The sequence below is a fragment of the Rhinoderma darwinii genome, chromosome 1 (genome assembly GCF_050947455.1).
Source record: "Rhinoderma darwinii isolate aRhiDar2 chromosome 1, aRhiDar2.hap1, whole genome shotgun sequence".
NCBI classification, from domain to species: domain Eukaryota; kingdom Metazoa; phylum Chordata; class Amphibia; order Anura; family Rhinodermatidae; genus Rhinoderma; species Rhinoderma darwinii.
The window spans coordinates 354784920-354805809 of record NC_134687.1 but is presented as its reverse complement, the minus strand read 5'-3'; the positions used below and the strand labels follow the sequence as shown (position 1 = coordinate 354805809).

The following is a 20890-nucleotide window of genomic DNA, read 5'->3' as shown; positions in this document are numbered from 1 at the left end:
AGGTTTGAACTGCACCATTTAGCACAGAATTTTTAATTAAAATATATTAGTAAGTTACTTCGCTTCACATAAATATATTATTGCAATGCAATTTTTGGTCCCCGGATAACCCCTTTAAAGTTTAGATTCACCGACAGCAGAGATCTTGGTGAGAAATTGGAACACAAATGGGCAGATTTAGAATTACTGTTGCCATATTGATCACAGTGGCACATGCTGCATGATAAATTTGGCGCATCTTGCTAGATACATTAGTCAGTTTTCTCTTCCTTAAAGAGGCTCTGTCACCAGATTTTGCAACCCCTATCTGCTATTGCAGCAGATCGGCGCTGCAATGTAGATTACAGTAAAGTTTTTATTTTTAAAAAACGAGCATTTTTGGCCAAGTTATGACCATTTTTGTATTTATGCAAATGAGGCTTGCAAAAGTCCAAGTGGGTGTGTTTAAAGTAAAAGTCCAACTGGGCGTGTATTATGTGCGTACATCGGGGCGTTTTTAATACTTTTACTAGCTGGGCGTTCTGACGAGAAGTATCATCCACTTCTCTTCAGAACGCCCAGCTTCTGACAGTGCAGATCTGTGACGTCACTCACAGGTCCTGCATCGTGTCGGACGAGCGAGGACACATCGGCACCAGAGGCTACTGTTATGGAATAAATATATGTATAATGTATCTGGGACCTCAAAGAGTGCAATGCTGAAGAGAAAACATGTATTAGAATATATTCTGGGAAAGGTAATGGAATAGATTTGCAGACATTCTGTAGATAGTAGAAATTGGGGCCCTACAAGGACTTACCAGACACAAAGGAGTCTGTTTGATGTTTGATGTTTGAGTTCTGTGCATACAGCCAAGATAAGATAAGGACCAGACACCAGATTAACAACTAGAGATAAGAACAATGTACATTGTGACATAAATCACAAGGGAAGAAACCACAAGAATGTAAATGATTAATGTGTGTCTGCACGTAGTCATGTGATATTTTTACTATATAAACTCTGTGTCTCTGCAAATAAAGTCAGAAGGATTTTTACCTTGAGAAACGTCTCAGTGTATCTGTTGCTTCTCCGAGCTCGCACCCCCCCACCTGATTTGAACCTGCATGGAGATCAAGGCGTAACGTGACTCAAATTGCGATCACAGAAATTGGCGCCCGAACCAGGGACTTGACCAGAAGGACGGCACCCCACCTAGGGGATCTCCCGGGACTTGAATGGCGACCACCCGGACGAAGGAACGTGCAGACCACTGCTGCAGCAAGGTAAGAAGACTTAATTCTTACAAACTCTGCTCTGCACCTTCCTGTCTGGTAGGTCACCTTCCCGGTAGTACTCCTGAGGGATAGAGGGGCCACATGAGGGTATTTTTAGTGTAAAAATCTGGTCAAGTCTATATGTAATCCTACCCTCAGGATAAAGTGCCTGATCTCCATGACAGTATTTGTATGAATGTTGTAGAAACCCAGTTTTGTGTCACAAATGCATTTTAGAATAAGGAAATTGTTTTTGGAAAAAACTTCCGATAATCCGGCAAATTACCAGAAACATGTGTACATGCTTCAGGTGACTACGGGGATTATGATAGGCTAAATTTTAGCCCAAAAATCGAAAATTTTGTGCAATCTGATAATCCGGCAAAATACCGAAAATGTGTGTACAGCATTGAGGTACTTGCGGGGATTATCATGCACTGATTTTCAGCTCAAAATTCCAGTATTTTCTGCAATCCGATAATCCGGCATGTCAAATGAACAGCTTGATTTTACGTTTTCCTTATTATTTGGATCAGGAATATTTGTCATATTACTGTTATGGTGTGGAGGATATCTCCTTGAGTGGTGTTTAAAGTGAATAAGAAGAAAGTAAGCTAGTTATAAAAGGAATTTAATTCTCTGGCCAGAGTAGAAGGTTTAAAAGGGTTTTGAGGGGATAAGTAACTGTATAAAATAGGTGAGAAAGGTAGTGTGGGACTTTCCCTAACAGCCAATAGCCATAGTGTTTGTTAGTGAAGATAAAAACTGAGAGAGAAGGGTAAGAGTCCCCTCCATCATAGCAGGGCTATGGGAAACAGTCACGGCAAACGAGAGTTTGAGGTATGGCATATGGGTGAGCAAGCACCTGTTAAAAGGGTGTAAGCTTACTAGGGGATCGTAAATCCAGAAATTCACCTATCAGGAAAACTACCCCCTACATAACTTAGGGTCTGCCTATAGGCGACCACTTATAACTAGACAATGGGGAACTGGTGTCCCTATTAAGTACAGAGACTAGAAACTGTCTAAAACAGATGAGAATGGAATTCGTCTGTCAGCTAGAATCTGTAATAAGAGTAAGTACGGAAGCTAGAAACTGTCTAAAATAGATGAGAATGGAATTCATCTATCAGTAGCTAAAATCTGTAACAGGAGTAAGTACGGAAACTAGAAACTGTATAAAACAGATGAGAATGGAATTCATCTGTCAGTAGCTAGAATCTGTAACAAGAGTATGAGATGAGCACCCCAAAGGACAAACCGCCAAACAGGTAGTAGCAGAAAGAGAAGGTAAAAAGGCAACGCAGGGAACAAATAAATAAATAAATAAATAAAAAAAAATTAATGAAAGCATGTGGTCTAGAATCCCACGGACGGTTAGACGCAGAAAAATGGAATGAATGTTGTGACACAAAACGTGGATGGGTGAAAGATAAAAAGTTACAGGGGAAAGCAGAAGCATGGAGAAAAGTGTCAGAAGAAGTAGTACGAGGAGGTTGTCAGAGGAAATTCATATTTTATAAAGTAAAGTTTAAAGCAAAGGAAGTGATAGAAGTAGTAGCTGTTTTAATGTTGCAAGTGACCTTATAGTATATTCCCATATGATATAATTTAGAATCAACTAGTGTGATAAGAGAAGGGGGAGGTGAAGAACAGCTGCTAGTGATATAAGAAATGTAATCTTGTTCTTGAAATGAATGGACACAACATTAAATGCTGATATAGATATTTTGTATGACTTTGTGTCATTTTGTAGATTGAATCAGGAAAAGTGATAAATGTAATAATGTATAAGCAGTCCTTCACAGCCAAACCACTAGACACCTCTGTCTTATATGATGAGACCCTTGATCCTGGCATACATTCTGCACAGAGTGCAGAGTTGCTTGCCCTGATCAAGGCATGTAAACTGGCAGAGGGAAAAAGAGGAGGGCGGCTCCAAGCCGCAGATTGGGCAAAAGGTATTCTGGAGAACAAAGGGAAGTTGGAAGGTAGAAAGTTGATAGAAAGTGCTTTAGAGGGATTTGCAGAAGAGGAAGTTAGGAATAAGAAAGGTATTGTATGTATTAGAAAACACGACCAGCCGACGCCCGGTAATGGCGTCCGTACCTCATGTTGAGTGTGTCCTCATTGTTGGTGGGAAACCCCCTGCGCACTGTTTCCAAGGGGAGAGGCTGCCCCCCCCCTGCCCCTGATGTGGCCACGCCCGGCCCATCCAAATCAGTATGAAATAATCACCTTGTTAATTTTGTCATTTGTAGTGTTTTTTCTATTTACAGAAGTTCCAGTCTAGTTCACTGATGAAACAACACGTAATTATAATATAGAGATGGTGGCCGTCAGATTGTACGGTTAAACATTAACGTAGATAATTCTTATACAATGGTGTGATGAATGATTGCAGATACGTATGTTGTTTTGCCGGCATTGAAAGTGTTAAGATTGTGAGAGAAGAAGTTGTGAGAAATGAGTTTGTGACCCCCCTCCCTCCCCTCTAAAGTGTGCTGTGTTTGGGAGGAGGAGGAGGGGGGCTGACTGGGTGCAGTCTGCAGGGCTGATGAGACAAAGGGATCTCAATATGCACTGCTGAGATATATATATATATGTAATGTGTACAAACCGAAATACATTTCTTCTCTTTTGCGCAAGCGCTGTTGGTTATAAAAGTTACGATATTTATGTGTTATGATGTGATCAGATTTCATGTGTTTTGATCATTCAGACGTATTAAACTACAGATACTGTGAGACACGGGGGAGTTTTGAAAATGTATGTGCCCCCACCGTTATACTGTTTATTGGTTTGCAGTAATTAATGTTATCAGAGATAATATTTTCTGTTTTATTGAATAACTAACTACAATTGTTTTGTTTTTGATTTCACACATGAGTTATGTCATTGTAAAGATCAAATGTTTGTCAGGAAAAAGGCATTTTTGTTTCAGGCTGTTGTACATTACAGGAGGTTAAATTAGTGTTATGTTGAGATGTAGTTTTGAACTCTGCTACATCACTCTCGCAGAGTCCACAAAGGGGGGAAGGGTGAAGGAACTGATCAGGTACAATTTTAGTTTATGTGTAAGAGACCATCCCCCTCCAGCAAAGTTACACAGGAGGCGATGTGACGTCACTCACACGAGTCTTTATGGATTTGGATGAGGGAGAAGGCAAAACAAAACTTGTCTGGACATTGTTAATTTGATGTAAAGTTTTTGGGAATGTTTTATTTTTATTTGTTTTTGTATTAATCAAGTATTTGCAGAACCTGATAAAAGTGAGATTCTCAAAGTATTTTGGATTATCAGCTGAATGAGGAGGAGTTGTGTTTGGTAGCGGCTTGTGACACCAATCCATGGAGTACCTCTACGCAAGCATATACTTTGTACTGTACTGAACAAAATGGACATGACACTGCAGTTCTCACACAAAGTCATGGACCACAGCAGCGCCCGGTAGCATGTTATTCAGCTAGACTAGACCCTGTGGCCCGAGGTTCCCCATCATGTGTGAGAGCTATCATTGCTGTAAATTCAATGTTAAACAAGGCCTCAGATTTGGTCCTGGCATTTCCACCACATGATATTACTGCTATTCTAACTCAAGTACAACCTAAGCATTTGTCCACTGCAAGACATTTGAGATTAACCTGTGCTCTTCTTCTTCCTGAGCAGGTTACTTTACACCGCTGTACTACATTGAACGCAGCTACCTTACTGCCTTTGGAGCAAGGGGGAGAAGACGTAGGTAAAGTATGGTCACAATTTTTGCCTGAAACTGATGAACATGATTGTATGGCCCTTATGGCCCAGGAAACAGTGGGGTTCGCACATGTAAAAGATACCCCACTCCAAAACCCAGACCTAATACTCTTTGTGGATGGTTCAAGGTATTGTGTAGAAGGATCTTTTCTTACAGGATATGCAGTAACCACCGAAGATGTAGTCCTAGAAGCAGCCTCCTTACCAGCGTCCCGCTCAGCACAAGAAGCGGAGCTTAAGGCCCTGGCAGCAGCATGCCAACATGCAGAAGGAAAGACAGCAAATATATACACTGACTCTCGATATGCTTTTGGGATTGCACACGATTATGGCCCCATATGGAAGGCTAGACAGTTTTTGACCTCTGCAGGTACACCTGTAAAGAATGCAGACTTTGTAAAATACTTGATGGAGACCCTGATGTTACCCACAGAAGTAGCAGTAGTAAAAATTAAAGCTCACACTAAGGTGAGTTCACCAGAGACAAAAGGGGAAATGCCCTGGCAGACGAAGCGGCAAAGCAAGCAGCACAGAAGCTACCCGTGTTAGCAGCCGTATATCAGATAAAAGATCCAGAGGAAACAAGACCAGCTGTAAGCCCGGAACTACTGCAAAAACTTCAAGGACAAGCAACAGAAGAAGAAAAAGACAAGTGGACGGCCCAAGGAGCAACGCTACGAAAAGATGGCCTCTGGCAGTGCCAGAATAAACTGTGCCTGCCTAAGACAATGTTCCCAATGATGGCCCAGATAACACATGGAGAGACACACCAGTCAAAAACGGCAATGATGGGCTTGGTAAACAAGGTGTGGTATGCTCCAGGGTTTAGTGTGATGGCCAGCAGTTTTACACAAGGATGCATGATCTGTGCAACACATAATATTGGAAGAACTGTAAAAGTACCACAGAAGCACACACCCAGACCTATATATCCGTTCCAGAGACTGCAGATAGACTATATTCAACTACCCAAAGTTGGTACCTATGAGTATGTGCTTGTTTGTATTGATCTCTTTTCAGGATGGCCAGAAGCTTTTCCAGTAACCAAAGCTACAGCCGTAGCCACAGCAAAGAAACTGATCAACGAGGTGGTGTGCAGATATGGAGTTCCAGAGATGATGGAGAGCGACAGAGGAACTCATTTTACGGGTGAAATCATGAACTATGTGTTGTCAGCTCTAGGCATAAGTCAAGCCCTACATACACCATACCATCCACAAAGTAGTGGGAAGGTTGAGAGACTAAATGGGACTCTCAAATTGAAAATCCAAAAAGTAATGGTAGAAACCGGGAAACCATGGACCGAGTGTCTACCATTAGCCTTGTTCTCAGTAAGATACACGCCCACAAAAAGAACAGGTCTCAGCCCATATGAGATCTTATTTGGGTCGGCTCCCAGATTAGGATGTTATTTTCCATAGATGCTCCAAATGCAGTATGGTAGGTTAACTGACTATGTATAAACGCTGAACAAACAATTGACCAAGGTGCATGCACAAGTTTTTGCTTCCATTCCAGGTCCTGATTCAGTTGAAGGGACGCATAAGCTAGAACCAGCAGATTGGGTCGTTGTCAAAAGACACGTGAGGAAAAGTCTAGACCCAAGATTTGATGGTCCTTTTCAAGTCCTACTCGTTACAAGCACCTCAGTGAAGCTAGAAGGAAAGGCAAGGTGGATTCACGCCAGTCATTGTAAAAAGGTTCTTCAGCCAGAAGAATGAAGATCTTTGCGGTTGTTGCGGCGGTTGTTGCGTGTGCTCTTATACAAAAAGGCAGAACTGCTACTCCTGTACACGTAATCAGTACAGAATCACTGGAACAGTTCAGGACAGTGTGGGCGAATGCCACAGTGGATAGAAAGCAGGGTAACTACACCTGTAAGGCCAATGACCCGTGTTATACTACAAATGTGACTACAACCGAAGGGACTTGGAGAAAAGGACCACATGGAGGGACTGTGTACCTTCACATAGACAAAACAGCCAACATTAGCATACAAGAAGAGACGGCTGTTGTTTTGTTGTTATGAACCAGATTTACAGTATCTATAGAAATATACAACCAGTAAAAATAGAAACAAAATGATAAATAAGATTTATGAAAGATGCAACAAGGAGAGGCTGAACTCTACGATTGTAATAAAAGAAACTGATGGGATGATATTATGTATGAATAATAGCCAAATAAGAAATAGAAGATATTTTGTATTCTTGATAATAATTTTAAGAGATAGTTTTAAGCCACATATAACAGTACAAAGTCTGGAAAGAATCCCACACACTTGTAAGAGCGCTGTAACCCAACAGCAGGAAAAGAATGTACACTTCAATATTTCCTTCCCTGAATCCCCCAGCTGTCATAGACAAAAAAGAGAATGGTATGACACGCTATTAGGAGGGGTAGGAACGGGATTAGGAGTATTGAATGGGATACAGTTAGAAACAGTTATGAACAAATGAAACTCAGTGGGAGATGACACATCTACTGCATTAAGGAGAGGTGCCTCATGGTTACCTACTACCTTTCACTTACAGCGAAAAGGGTTAGCTATAGATGAACGGTTTCTAAATGTTTTTAATGAAAGTATGCTAACCGAATATACAACATTACAGAATGTATCAACTTTTGTAAATTGGACAGTATGTACGCTTAAAACGATGTGGCAACAAGAACAGATAAATAATTGTAAGAATAAATTGTTTAGTAGTCATGTTAGGCAATGGACAGACATTCTGCCCATAGGAGAGAGAAATGATACGTGGTTATTGTTCCAGCCTGAGTATACTGAGTGTACACCTAAATGGTGTGCAGGAAGACTAATAGCATTTAATGTGAAAAATCCTACTCTATTATGCAAATTTATTGTTATGCCAATGGTAATGATTGACCCGGTGACATTATTAGGACAATATTGGATGCCAGAAATAAAAGGAACACACATAGACTCTCAAAATAAGACAAGGAATATAGATTTGTGCCAGTTAACAGAGCAAGGATATGTATGTAATCAACAGTCAGGGATATATGAACCCTGTCTAATGCAGCACCAGGATAATGTATGCGCACTCACTATAATCCCAGAAGCTAACCTACAGGTTTATATTGAAGTAGGTCCACAGCATGTATGTTTAATAACTAACGACAAGCAGACCCTTAGCCAGTTTAATCTCATAGGACCATTTTCAGGATGTCTATACAATGTGACGCATTTGACTTGGGGGAACCAAACTATAGTGTTCCTGCCTACTTTAGAAGAAATAATGTCCACTGTATGGGTACCTGAACCTTTGCCCTATGGAAATTTTAGTTTGCCACTGGAAGAGTTAAAACAAGTGTTACAAAAGTCTAAAGACGTAAAGAAATTGATAGCAGCCCATAATGTAACTCTAAGTAAAGTGAAAGTATTGGCTACAATAGCAGCTAAGGAAGTAATAAATTTATCGTCAGCAATAAAAGATGCCAGTGCCCATCACTGGTATGACATATTTACAGGATTTTCCCCCACTGCCACTAAGATACTGCATGTGTTATTCCAACCCTTGATATGTTTCATAATATTGTTTATATTGCTTACATGTTTCAATTGTTATGCATTTTGCAAAATAAGGGAAGCATTCAATCAGAGGCCTATACATTATGATGAAAGAGTGTTGTGAGATTACCCCACCTACATACCTGTGTGAATCAAGTGAAGAAATGGATCGAAGCCTTGCTATCAGGAGATAGAAGTAGCATTGGAATTTAGGTGTTGGTAAAATCACAAAAGGAGGGATTGTTATGGAATAAATATATGTATAATGTATCTGGGACCTCAAAGAGTGCAATGCTGAAGAGAAAACATGTATTAGAATATATTCTGGGAAAGGTAATGGAATAGATTTGCAGACATTCTGTAGATAGTAGAAATTGGGGCCCTACAAGGACTTACCAGACACAAAGGAGTCTGTTTGATGTTTGATGTTTGATGTTTGAGTTCTGTGCATACAGCCAAGATAAGATAAGGACCAGACACCAGATTAACAACTAGAGATAAGAACAATGTACATTGTGACATAAATCACAAGGGAAGAAACCACAAGAATGTAAATGATTAATGTGTGTCTGCACGTAGTCATGTGATATTTTTACTATATAAACTCTGTGTCTCTGCAAATAAAGTCAGAAGGATTTTTACCTTGAGAAACGTCTCAGTGTATCTGTTGCTTCTCCGAGCTCGCACCCCCCCACCTGATTTGAACCTGCATGGAGATCAAGGCGTAACGTGACTCAAATTGCGATCACACTACAGATGATTCTGCAGCAGCATCGGCGTTTGCAGGTAAGTCGATGTAGCTACTTACCTGCAAACGCTGATGCTGCTGCAGAATCAACTGTAGCCTCTGGTGCCGATGTGTCCTCGCTCGTCTGACACGATGCAGGACCTGGGGAAGTGACGTCACAGCGTGATCTGCCAGAAGCTGGGCGTTCTGAAGAGAAGTGGATGATACTTCTCGTCAGAACGCCCAGCTAGTAAAAGTAGTAAAAACGCCCCGATGTACGCACATAATACACGCCCAGTTGTACTTTTACTTTTCAACACGTCCAGTTGTACTTTTGCAAGCCTCATTTGCATAAATACAACAATGGTCATAACTTGGCCAAAAATGCTCGTTTTAAAAAAATAAAAACGTTACTGTAATCTACATTGCAGCGCCGATCTGCTGCAATAGCAGATAGGGGCTGCAAAATCTGGTGACAGAGCCTCTTTAAGCCACCTCTTGGTTGGTTTACTTGAAACCAACATGTTGCGTTAGAATTTGACACATTTTAAGACAAAGTCCAATTTTCACTAACCCGCGCACCTTTATCTAAACACTTTTCAAAGCAGTCTAAAACATTATAGATCCAGCGTAAAGCACGCAATACAGTTTTTTCGTAAAAATGGAGTTCTGGATTTGGGCACATTTAGCTTATTAAATCGCCCTCAAAGTAAATTAGTAAAATTGCATATATTATTATTCTAGCTTTGGCTGATCCTTAGTAGAAAGTGATCAGATCTCTTCAGAATCTCACGAGTGGCAATGTATCCCTTATTGCTGGTTCTATGTAATGGCTCCCTCTGGTTTTAGTTATTCATTTGGCAGCTACATGGATGAAGACTAAAAAGTAAAAAAATATCAGAGATCACATTAAACATGAGACATGGGGAATATTGCTATGGACATACAACACGGCTAGCATCCCCCGATACATATGATCACATCACCCTGACAACCATCAGGAGACAAACTGCTCCCAAATGCATTATTATGGGTTAGATCCATTATCTCACAACCTCTCCATCCCTCGTGATTACTTTGTTCTGAACAGATCTGTGACCGCAGCTGCTGCCAGCCGTCCATATCACACACCATTTGCCTTCTGGTTGACGTGACACATGTTGCTGTGCAGTAAATACACACGACGGTTATTACGCTATACAAGGTGAGGTACACCTGGTGATCAGACTGTGGACCCCTATGTTGTATGGAAGGATGTCCAGTGAGGGAGCTCCATGACTGTTCCTGGCATTGGTGGACTGTCCTCAGAGGGGTTTCTGCCCAGGATGCCATTTTCCTCTATGGGGAGCAGATGTTTAGCACATAGGAAACACGCATTTTACACCCACGATCTTTTATTTATTGTAACCATTGGAACATGTGAGGTCTTATTAGATTGTAAGCTCTTATGCCTGGGGTCCACACTCCCACCATCTTGGTTGTTGGTTATTACATGGTCATTTTGAGGGTATCCTCTTGGGATCTGCTGTTTTTATATAATATGATTTATGGTAGGGGAACCATACATACAAATGTCATGTAAGAATGAATGGCTAGGTGATCATCAACGTTATAACCAGAACCCTTGAAGATCTATTTTTAAGACAATTGTCGCGCAGTCGGCTTAGTACATAAGAGAACGCATTCTATAATCTGGAGTTAGAAATGGCTATTTCTACCACAGTTTTTAATCGGTAAAACCACCACCACCCAACGCCATGAGGTTGGCACAAATTGTATAGCCATCTTTACGCCTGCTACAAGAGTTAGTCATTGCCATAGTAACCACAACACCTGGCTTCCACCTGTTAGCCCCCCAGGTGCCCAGTCTTACTCATACAGCCATATAGTGCTGAGGTGCGGGAGAATATCATAGGACAGCTCATGATTCATTCCTATTGAACTTCCAATATTAACCTGTAAGCAGCTGGAAGGGAATAGGCTACAAGTCTCCATTTCTCCTAGGAAGTGAGCTGGTCGTAGCTTTCCTGACACACATATAGAGCTGCATGGAGGGAGAGCTTCCTCCGTGTATAATACATGAGCACCGCTCAGAGACGTAGCCTGGACACACACGTAGTGCTCGTACCTCATCGTTCTCTGTTGCATTGCTCACAAACGCCATATTTCCTCTCTGCCAGTGACGAGGGGTTTCCTTCCTCCGGCTTGCTATGGGTTACAAGCCCACACACTCGCTGCTCTGCGGGCAGATAGTAAGGAGATACTCCGGGCTTCTCATAGCAGCCGGTCGCAGGTTTCCTTAGCCACGCCCCCAGCGGTACAGCAAATCAGCAGCGCTGGCTCCTCTGGACACGCCTCCTGGTAAAATATTTACATGACGGGCGCTCCCGCTGCGTTTCTACTTATTTGTCCAGTCCGTGTGACCGCCGTTAAAACAAGGGCCATCACACGGACTTATGTATTTCAATGGGGCCGGCCGTTCACACGACCGTTATTTCAACGGAGCGTGTGAAGGGTCTGTGAAAAAATAGGACTAATGTCCTATTTTACTGCATGTCACGCATCCCTCCATAGACTCAAGTCTATGTGGGATCTGTGACAACGCGTCCCGCACTGGTGAACCTAGGGCTTTTCATGTCCGAGGTCAGCTACGTACATGACAGGGTCCGAGTAACGGCCGTTCTCGTCAGTATTTCTCCTCCGTTTTGCATCCATTTTTTTTCCGTTTGTTTCCGTTTTTAAATGCCAATTTTGACCCGTTTTGCATCAGTTTTTTTCAGTGTCCGTTTTAAAAACGGATGAATTTCATTTGTAAATTTTTTGCCACACACTGCCCTCTGTAGATAGTGTCACACACTGCCCTCTGTAGATAGTGTCACACACTGCCCTCTATAGATAATGTCACACACTGCCCTCTGTAGATAATGTCACACACTGCCCTCTGTAGATAATGGCACACATCCTCCTGTAGGTAGTGCCACACAGCCCTCTGGTAGATACCACCCCCCCCCCCCTCCTGTAAATAGCGCCACTGTAGGAGCAGAATCCCTCTGGCCGGGAATCTCCGCTTCAGGAGTTGCCCCTGATGTCACCGTCCATATATGGATAGTGACGTCAGTGACTTCTGGAGCGGAATCCCCGGCAACAGCTTTGGGAACGCTGTGGCCGATGATTAAAGGGATTCCGCTCCAACAGGGAGCAATAGTGGCGGTATCTACGGAATGGGTGGGGTGCCATCTACAAGGGGTCTGTGGCAGCATAAAAAATATCCTCCTCCTCACATGCACTTCACACTGTGAGGAGAAGAGAGCGAGCGAGTGGCAGAAAGCACGGCCGTCACTCAGATCACATCCAAGTGACAGCTGTGCTATACACGGCCCCAAAAACTTCTATGAGAGACGTGCGGCCAGGAGAACGGCCCAAAAAAGGGCATGTTCCATTTTTTGACCGGGCCGTCAAAAAATCGGCCATGTGAATACCTCCATTTGGGGTATATTATTCTTACTGCAACCGTGTGACGGCTGTTAAATAAACGGCCGTCACACGGCCGAGTATCCTTGTCATGTGAATGGGGCCTTAGGGCTTGTCCACACGTAAGGGCTTGTCCACACGTAACTGAGTTTTCTGCAGAAAATTTCTGCAGCAATTCCGTTTAAAGTAGCGGACATTCCGCTGCGGAAAAAACGCACCATTTTCGGAGTTATTTTGCTGCGTCTTTTTCAATGCTGGGAGATGGTGACATCTCCTCTGAAAAACACAGAAATTCAGTCCACTTTCCGCAGCAGAAATTGACATGCTGCAGCACGAAAAATACGCCCTGCTGGTAAATTTCGTGTCAGAATTTTTACGCAGCGTCTGGATGAGATTTGTTAAATCTCACCCACTTTGCTGCTACTGTATTCTGCTGCATATTTTCCGTCCGCAATTCCGAACTGAAAATACGCAGCAATTCCACTATGTGTGGATAAGTCCTTAGGGAATGTTCCCACACACAGGATACGCTACAGATTTTCTGCAACAGAAAATCTGCAGCAGAATCTCTAGAAAAACGTTGGGAAAATCTGTCAAAAAAATCAGCACCAAATAGTGTGTTTTTCCTGCTCATATTGCTGCGGAAACGCTGCTTTATTTTACCTGCGGATTTAGTGTCATACATTAGTTATAGCAAAGTGTATGTGCACCTGCAGATTTCCAGCGGTTTTTACTGCGTTTCCGCTGCGAAAACGCTCTAAAAACCGCAACAACATAAATCTGTTGCAGATTTTATGCTCCCCATTTAGGTCTATGGACCAAACACACAGCATCTCAGCCAGGGGCGTAACTAGGAAAGACTGGGCCCCATAGAAAACTCTTGACTGGGCCCCCCCGCCCGGGTGCCACAAGCAGCCCCCCTTATAAATAGTGCCCCCTGTAGAATGTACCATACTGCTCCCCTATAGACAATTCTATATAGCCCCGCCTATAGACAGTGTCACACCCCATTTGTAGACACCGCCCCCACCTCCCCCTTGTAGATAGTGCCATACAGCCCCCCTGTAGATATCGCCACAAAGCCCCCACTGTATGTAGGGCCACACAGCCCCCACCCTTGTATAAAGTGCCACACAGCCCCCCCCCCCTTAGTAGAAAGTGCAGCAAGCCCCCCCTCCATAGTAGATAGTGCCACACACAGAGCCCTGTAGATTGCGCCACACTCAGCCCCCTGTAAATAGTGTCATACAGTTTCCCAATGTGTATAGTGCCACACAGCTCCCCCTTGTGTATAGTGCCACACAGCTCCCCCTTGTGTATAGTGCCACACAGCTCCCCCTTGTGTATAGTGCCACACAGCCCTCCTTTGTGTATAGTGCCACACAGCCCCCCCCCTTGTGTATAGTGCCACAAGGCAATGGCGCATCCGAGAAAGTTGTATCAGCCAGGGAAATGTCACTCAAACATGGAAAGGTGGGTTTGGAGTCAGGATTATGTGGCTCTTCAGGATAGCGGCACTGCCCCATGACCCTCTAATGAGTAATTAGCATATAGTGTGCATCGTTTTAAAAGTGGATTTTAAGGATTTTCCTGCATCTGAAAAAAACATACAAGGGAATGTTTGGAAATATTGACAGGTCATATTACCGCATGGTGGCGGTTCAAGGGGTTAAAACTACCAGACAGGTTCCCATGAATATACAATGAATTGAGAACAATTCCATCTGCCCTCCAATTTTGTTATTATAAATATATCCTATATAATTTCAGATCCAGAACCAAGCTCTGACATATATAGAGTACCACAACCAGCTCAGTACATAAATACAGCACTAGAACCAAGCTATGACATATATACAGCACCAGTACCAAGCTCAGTACATACATACATACATACATACAGTACCACAACCAAGATCAGTACATAAATACAGCACTAGAACCCAGCCCATACATATATACAGCACTAGAACCAAGCCCATATATATACAGCACCAGAACCAACCTCAGTACATAAATACAGCACCAGAACAAAGCTCAGTACATATATACATCCCCAGAACCAAACTCAGTAATTATATACATCCCCAGAACCAATCTCATATGTGTATATACAGCACCAGAACCAAGCTCAGTACTTATATACAGCATCAGAACCAAGATCAGTACATAAATACAGCAACAGAACCAAGCTCAGTACATAAGTACAGCACTAGAACAAATACAGCTCAATTTAGTGCAACCCCTGCTGTATAGGTTTGTACGGCGTAAAACTACAGCTCCCAGCATGGCCCGAACAATGGTGAGGATATGCTGGGAGATGCTGTTTCACAAAAAAAAATCATATCCTAATCATACCACCATCATCTCGCTGCAGATCATACAGTGACTACAGTGCTGATTAGAGGCAGAATAAGCATTTACATTAAGTGTCTCACCGGTGACGTCTCAGATTCTAGTTCTTTTCTTCTCCCTCCAGTACAGACATCTATGATGGATTTCTACCAGTCATGACCCATTTCTGCAGTTTTCTGCTCAGATATCTTCACCTTCTCACTTTTAAAACATTTCTGCACCTATAAACGAAGTTAAAATTCTCAACACCTCTAAATATAATAAAGCGCCATACACTGTGTCCCTGATTATAATAGTACCATACACTGTCACACACACACACACACACACACACACACACACACACACACACACACACACACACACACACACACACACACACACACACCTTGCCCACTGTAGATAGTGCCCCCATAGCCCCCTATAGATAGTGACCCCCATAGAGCCTCTGTAGATAGTGACCTACATAGAAGCCCCTGTAGATAGTGTCCCACATACAGCCCTCTGTAGATAGTGCCCACATATGGACTCCAGAGCTGCAAGGCAATCGTGCTATCCACTGAGCCACCGTGCTGCCCTACATATAGCTTCCCCTATAGATAGTGCTTCACGTACAGCCCACCTCTGTAGATAGTGTCTCACATATAGCTCCCCCTGTATATAGTGTCCCACATATAGCCCACTCCTGTAGACCGTGCCCTACATTTAGCCACCCTGTAGCTAGTGCCCCACAGGTAACCCACCCCTATATATAGTGTCCCACATATAGCCCACCCCTATAGAAAATGCCCTAAAAAATAGGTCCCCTATAGATAGTGCTCTACATATATCCCACTGCTGTATAGTGTATAGTAGCGGATTATCATATAGGCGGTTCGGGCGGCCGCCCGGGGTCCAAGGCTCCCAGGGGGCGCATGTCCGCCCGAACCACACATAATTTAAAAAATCACTTCAGAGTTTCATGCAGCTATGCAGCGTGCTAGCGCCACTAATGGCCGCTGCTGATAGGGAGGGAGGGGCGGATTGGGACGGAATAGAGCAGCCGGCGCTGTTGATGGGGAGGAGGGGGATGGACAGTGTAGCGTCCATGGCCACGGGCTGTCGGGTTTACTTACCTCCCGATGCCCGCAGCCATGGATCCTCTCCTTCCTAGGAGACGCCAGCGCTCACTTCTGCTCCGTTCTGCTGTGTCCCGTAGGGTGCGCGCGCACGCACGCACAAAGGAGATCGTCATCATCATCAACTGCCATGATTTCCTGGTCTATAAGAAGGCCCCAGGCCTTCTGATCCTTGCCTGAGCGTTGTTAGTTTTTCCCAGTCGGTCTTGCAAATGGTCCCTTAGTGTTTCCCCGTTCCAGTTGTTACCCGTGCCCTGTTACCTGTTCCTGTGTCCCGTACTGTTCTAGTTTTTGTACATACCAGTGTTGGAGTCTTGTCTACTGCACCTGCTGTCGTTTGCCACGTCCAGTGTCTTCTACCATGTCCAGTGTCGACTGTCTCGTCCAGTGTCTTCTGCCACGTCCAGTGTCTTCTGCCACATCGGATACTGCCCGCCACATCTGGCGCTACCTTCTGCACCGGCCTCCATCCGTGCTGAAGCCACAGCCACCATCTGGAAGAGTTCAGGTACCCAAGCGTTACTATCTACTATTGACTTTCATATAGACTGTGACCTGGTCAGCTGCCTCTCCGCTACGGCGGAGCGGCCTAGTGGGTCCACATACCCTGTGACCGTGACAGTACGCTCAGGCTATGGAACCCGCTGGCTAGCCCAAGACCACAGTCCAGAAGATACAGACGGAGATGCATGACCTACGCACACGTCAGGATCAACTCTTTGAGGCTGTGAATTCTATCCTGGTCCGTCTGGATCTACTCACTGTTCCACCTCCTTTTCTTCCTCCTGAAGCTGTTGCTGTGCCACTGCCCGTTGCTCCTCCTGTTTGTTCCGGATCCACAGTTCCTCTGCCTCTTCCTCCTCGCTACGACGGTGATCCCAGAGCATGTAGAGGATTTATTAACCATTGCACGGTTCATTTTAGGCTACAGGCTCATCTCTTCCCCTCCGAGGAGGCCAAAGTGGCGTTTATTATCTCCCTCCTCGCTGGCAAGACCCTCACATGGGCGAACCCAATCTTGGAGCAACAAGGACCTGTATCCACAGACCTAGGACCTTGTTCCTGCAGTCCTTTTGTGCCGTGTTCGAGGAGCCGGGTCGAACATCCTCTGCCGCAGCCACTCTGTTGAACCTCAAGCAAGAGGGCTCCACAGTAGCTGAGTATGCTATCTGCTTCCGTACCCTAGCAGCCGAGCTGGCATGGAACAATGAGGCACTGGTGGCGACCTTCTGTCAGGGTCTGTCCTCTCACATCAAGGACGAACTGGCAGCCCGCGACCTTCCTTCTACCTTGGATGCCCTCATCCTGTTAGCCACCCGGGTTGATATGAGAATCCGAGAGAGCACTCAAGAGGTTCGACAGGAGAGCTGGGTCCACAGACCAGCACCCTCGGTCCGGAGACCACTATTGCCTTCCCCTAGTGCGCTACCTGAAGAACCCATGCAGGTAGACAGAGTCCGGTTATCTGAACAGGAGAAGCAGCGCAGACGCTCCTCTGGACTATGTATGTATTGTGGCCTTAATTTTGTGTGCCAATGCCCACAGACACCGGGAAACTCCAGTACCTAGGGTTGGTTGGAGAGGCAACTCTAGGTGGAACGTCTCCAAACGTTAAAACCTCTCCCAAATTATCGATTCCTGTGGCCATCGTCTCCGGAGAGACGTCACATCCTTCCTCCGCCTATCTTGACTCCGGAGCGGCTGCTAATTTTATCCAGCAGGATCTAGTGGATCGTTTACGTCTACCCACCATCCGTCTGGAGAGACCCCTGGCTGTTGGCTCTGTGAATGGTCAACCATTGTCCGATCCATTATTCTCATCACGGAGCCGTTGACACTACGGGTCGGAGCTCTTCACTCAGAACAGATCACCTTCCTGGTACTACCTAAGGCTATCAATCCTATTCTGCTGGGTCTGCCATGGCTCCGCTTACACTCCCCGGTTCTTGACTGGAGTTCCGGAGAGGTTCTTCAATGGGGTTCCAGATGCCATAGCCATTGCCTGTCACAAATCCATCCTGTTATGGCCCCTCTGCCTCAGTCACTCTCCGGTCTACCATCTCAGTATGCCAGTTTTGCGGATGTCTTCTGCAAACGAGAGGCTGAGACGTTGCCTCCACATCGGAATTATGACTCTCCCATTGAACTGGTTCCTAATGCTTCTCTTCCCCGTGGACGAGTATATCCTCTCTCCTTGCCAGAGACTTTATCAATGTCAGCCTATATCAAGGAGAATTTGGAGAGGGGTTTTATTTGAAAATCTTCCTCCTCCTCTTATTTGTTAAGAAGAGAGATGGATCTCTTTGACACTGCATTGACTACCGTGGTCGCAACCAGATCACGGTCAAGAACAAATACCCGTTGCCACTTATATCCGAACTGTTTGATCGCATACGATGAGTCAAAAAATTTTCTAAGCTAAATCTGCAGGGGGCTTATAACCTAATCTGGATTCGCCGGGGTGACGAATGGAAGACGGCATTTAACACCCGCGATGGGCACTACGAATACCTAGTGATGCCCTTCGGACTGTGTAATGCTCCCGCAGTATTTCAGGAATTCGTCAATTATATTTTCCGAGATGTGTTGTAGTTTATCTCGATGATATTTTGATTTTCTCCCCAGATCTGATGACCCATCGGAGGCATGTCCGTCAAGTTCTTCTTCGACTAAGAGAGAATGGCTTATATGCCAAGTTGGAGAAGTGCGTCTTTGAAAAGAAGTCTTTGCCCTTCGTGGGCTACGTCATCTCGTATCAAGGTCTTAAGATGGACCCTAAGAAACTAAAGTCTGTCCTGGAGTGGCCACGTCCTAAGGGCCATACAACGGTTCCTGGGATTCGCCAATTTCTACCGGCATTTTATTCCGAACTTTTCATCTCTGACGGCTCCCAACTCTACCCTTACCAAGAAAGGTGTGAACGCCAAGGTATGGACTCCAGAGGCAGAGTCCGCATTCATTAGCCTCAAGAAAGCCTTCACTTCAGCTTCGATCCTCCATTACCCTGACGTATCTCGACAGTTCTCGTTGGAGGTGGACGCTTCCTCTGTTGGTGCAGGTGCACTTCTGTTCCAGAGGAGCTCCAAAGGAAAGGCAGTAGTATGTGGCTACTACTCAAGACTTTTTTTTCTGCTGAGCGCAATTACTCTATTGGAGATCGGGAGGTACTAGCCATCAAATTGGCTCTGGAGGAGTGGAGACATCTTCTAGAAGGCGCAGCTCAACCCAACTTGATCTACACCAACCACAAGAACCTTACCTACCTTCAGTCCGCTCAAAGACTGAATCCTCGTCAAGCCAGGTGGTCGCTGTTTTTCACCCGTTTCCAATTTCTGCTCCACTACCGTCCCGCTGACAAGAATGTGAGGGCCGATGCCCTGTCCAGATCGTTTGAGACGGAAGACATGGTGGAGTCCCTTCAGACTATAGACCCGTCCTGCATTGTCACTGCTAATCCTCTGCATATTAGAGACATCCCTCCGGGGAGGACTTTTGTTCGGTTGGCAGACAGGAAAAGAATTCTCCGCTGGGGACACAGTACTAAACTAGCTGGGCATGATGGTGTCCGTAAGACCCGAGACCTGATTGCTCGTCAATTTTGGTGGCCCACGCTACCTAAAGATGTTCTGGACTTTGTCTCTTCTTGCACGATGTGTGCTTCTAACAAAGTTACTCACTCCTGCTTCAACCTCTGACTGTACCCAATGCCCCTTGTCACCACATTGCAATGGACTTTGTCACAGACCTTCCCCCCACAGCAGGATGCAACACTGTCTGGGTGGTGGCTGACCGCTTCTCTAAGATGGCACATTTTATCCCGCTGACTGGCCTACCTTCTGCTCCTCGACTTGCAAGTCTCTTCATTCAACACATCTTTCTCTTGCATGGCTTGCCTCTTCACATTGTGTCCGACCGGGGGCTTCAGTTTACCTCAAAGTTCTGGAGAGCCCGCTGTATACTCCTGGATGTGAGTTTTGACTTTTCCTCAGCCTATCACCCCCAGTCCAATGGGCAAGTTGAGAGGATCAACCAGATCATGGAGAATTATCTCCGCCACTTCATCTCTTTACAGCACAATAACTGGGTACAGCTTCTTCCATGGGTCGAGTTCTCATTCAACAACCACACAAGTGAGTCCACCACTTCCACTCCATTTCACATTGTATACGGTCAACATCCTAGAGTCCCTCTTCCAGTGTCGACCACATCTCAAGTACCTGCTGCTGACTCTGCATATGGGGACTTCCTGCAAATCTGGCAACAGACCCGGTCCTCTATTTTGCTGGCAGTTGATCGCATGAAGCGAAAGGCAGATACAAGGAGAAGAGAGAAGAGAAGAGAGGTACTAAAGTCTGGCTGTCCTCTCGGAACATTCTCTTGAAGGTACCCTCATACAAGTTTGCTCCCAGATTCCTTGGTCCTTTCGAGATTCTGCAACAGATCAACCCTGTCTCCTATAAGCTGCGGCTGCCTCCTACCCTCAGAATCCCCAACTCCTTCCATGTGTCCCTCCTGAAACCAGTGGTCCTGAACCGCTACAGCAAGACTTCCAGTTCCACAGTTGCTCCCAGCGGTCCTTCTGATGTATTTGAGGTAAGGGAGATCCTGGACTGCAAAAGGGTAGGAGGAAGGACTTTCTATTTGGTGGACTGGAGAGGGTTTGGTACTGAGGA

At 44.8% G+C, this 20890-nt stretch overlaps 1 protein-coding gene across 2 annotated transcripts in view; it reads right to left on the bottom strand.

Annotated features, from left to right (window-relative positions):
• TTC39B (tetratricopeptide repeat domain 39B) overlaps positions 1-20890 on the bottom strand; it is a 335062-nt gene that overhangs the window by 138272 nt on the left and 175900 nt on the right. Inside the window, exon 1 of one of the 2 annotated variants that reach the window (XM_075826649.1) lies at positions 11402-11586. The exons of the other annotated variant lie outside the window; for it this stretch is intronic. Coding sequence (XP_075682764.1) covers positions 11402-11437 — 36 coding nt within the window. The 5' untranslated portion in view covers positions 11438-11586. Of the gene's footprint in view, positions 1-11401; positions 11587-20890 lie in introns of those variants that run through there. 2 annotated transcript variants of the gene reach the window in all.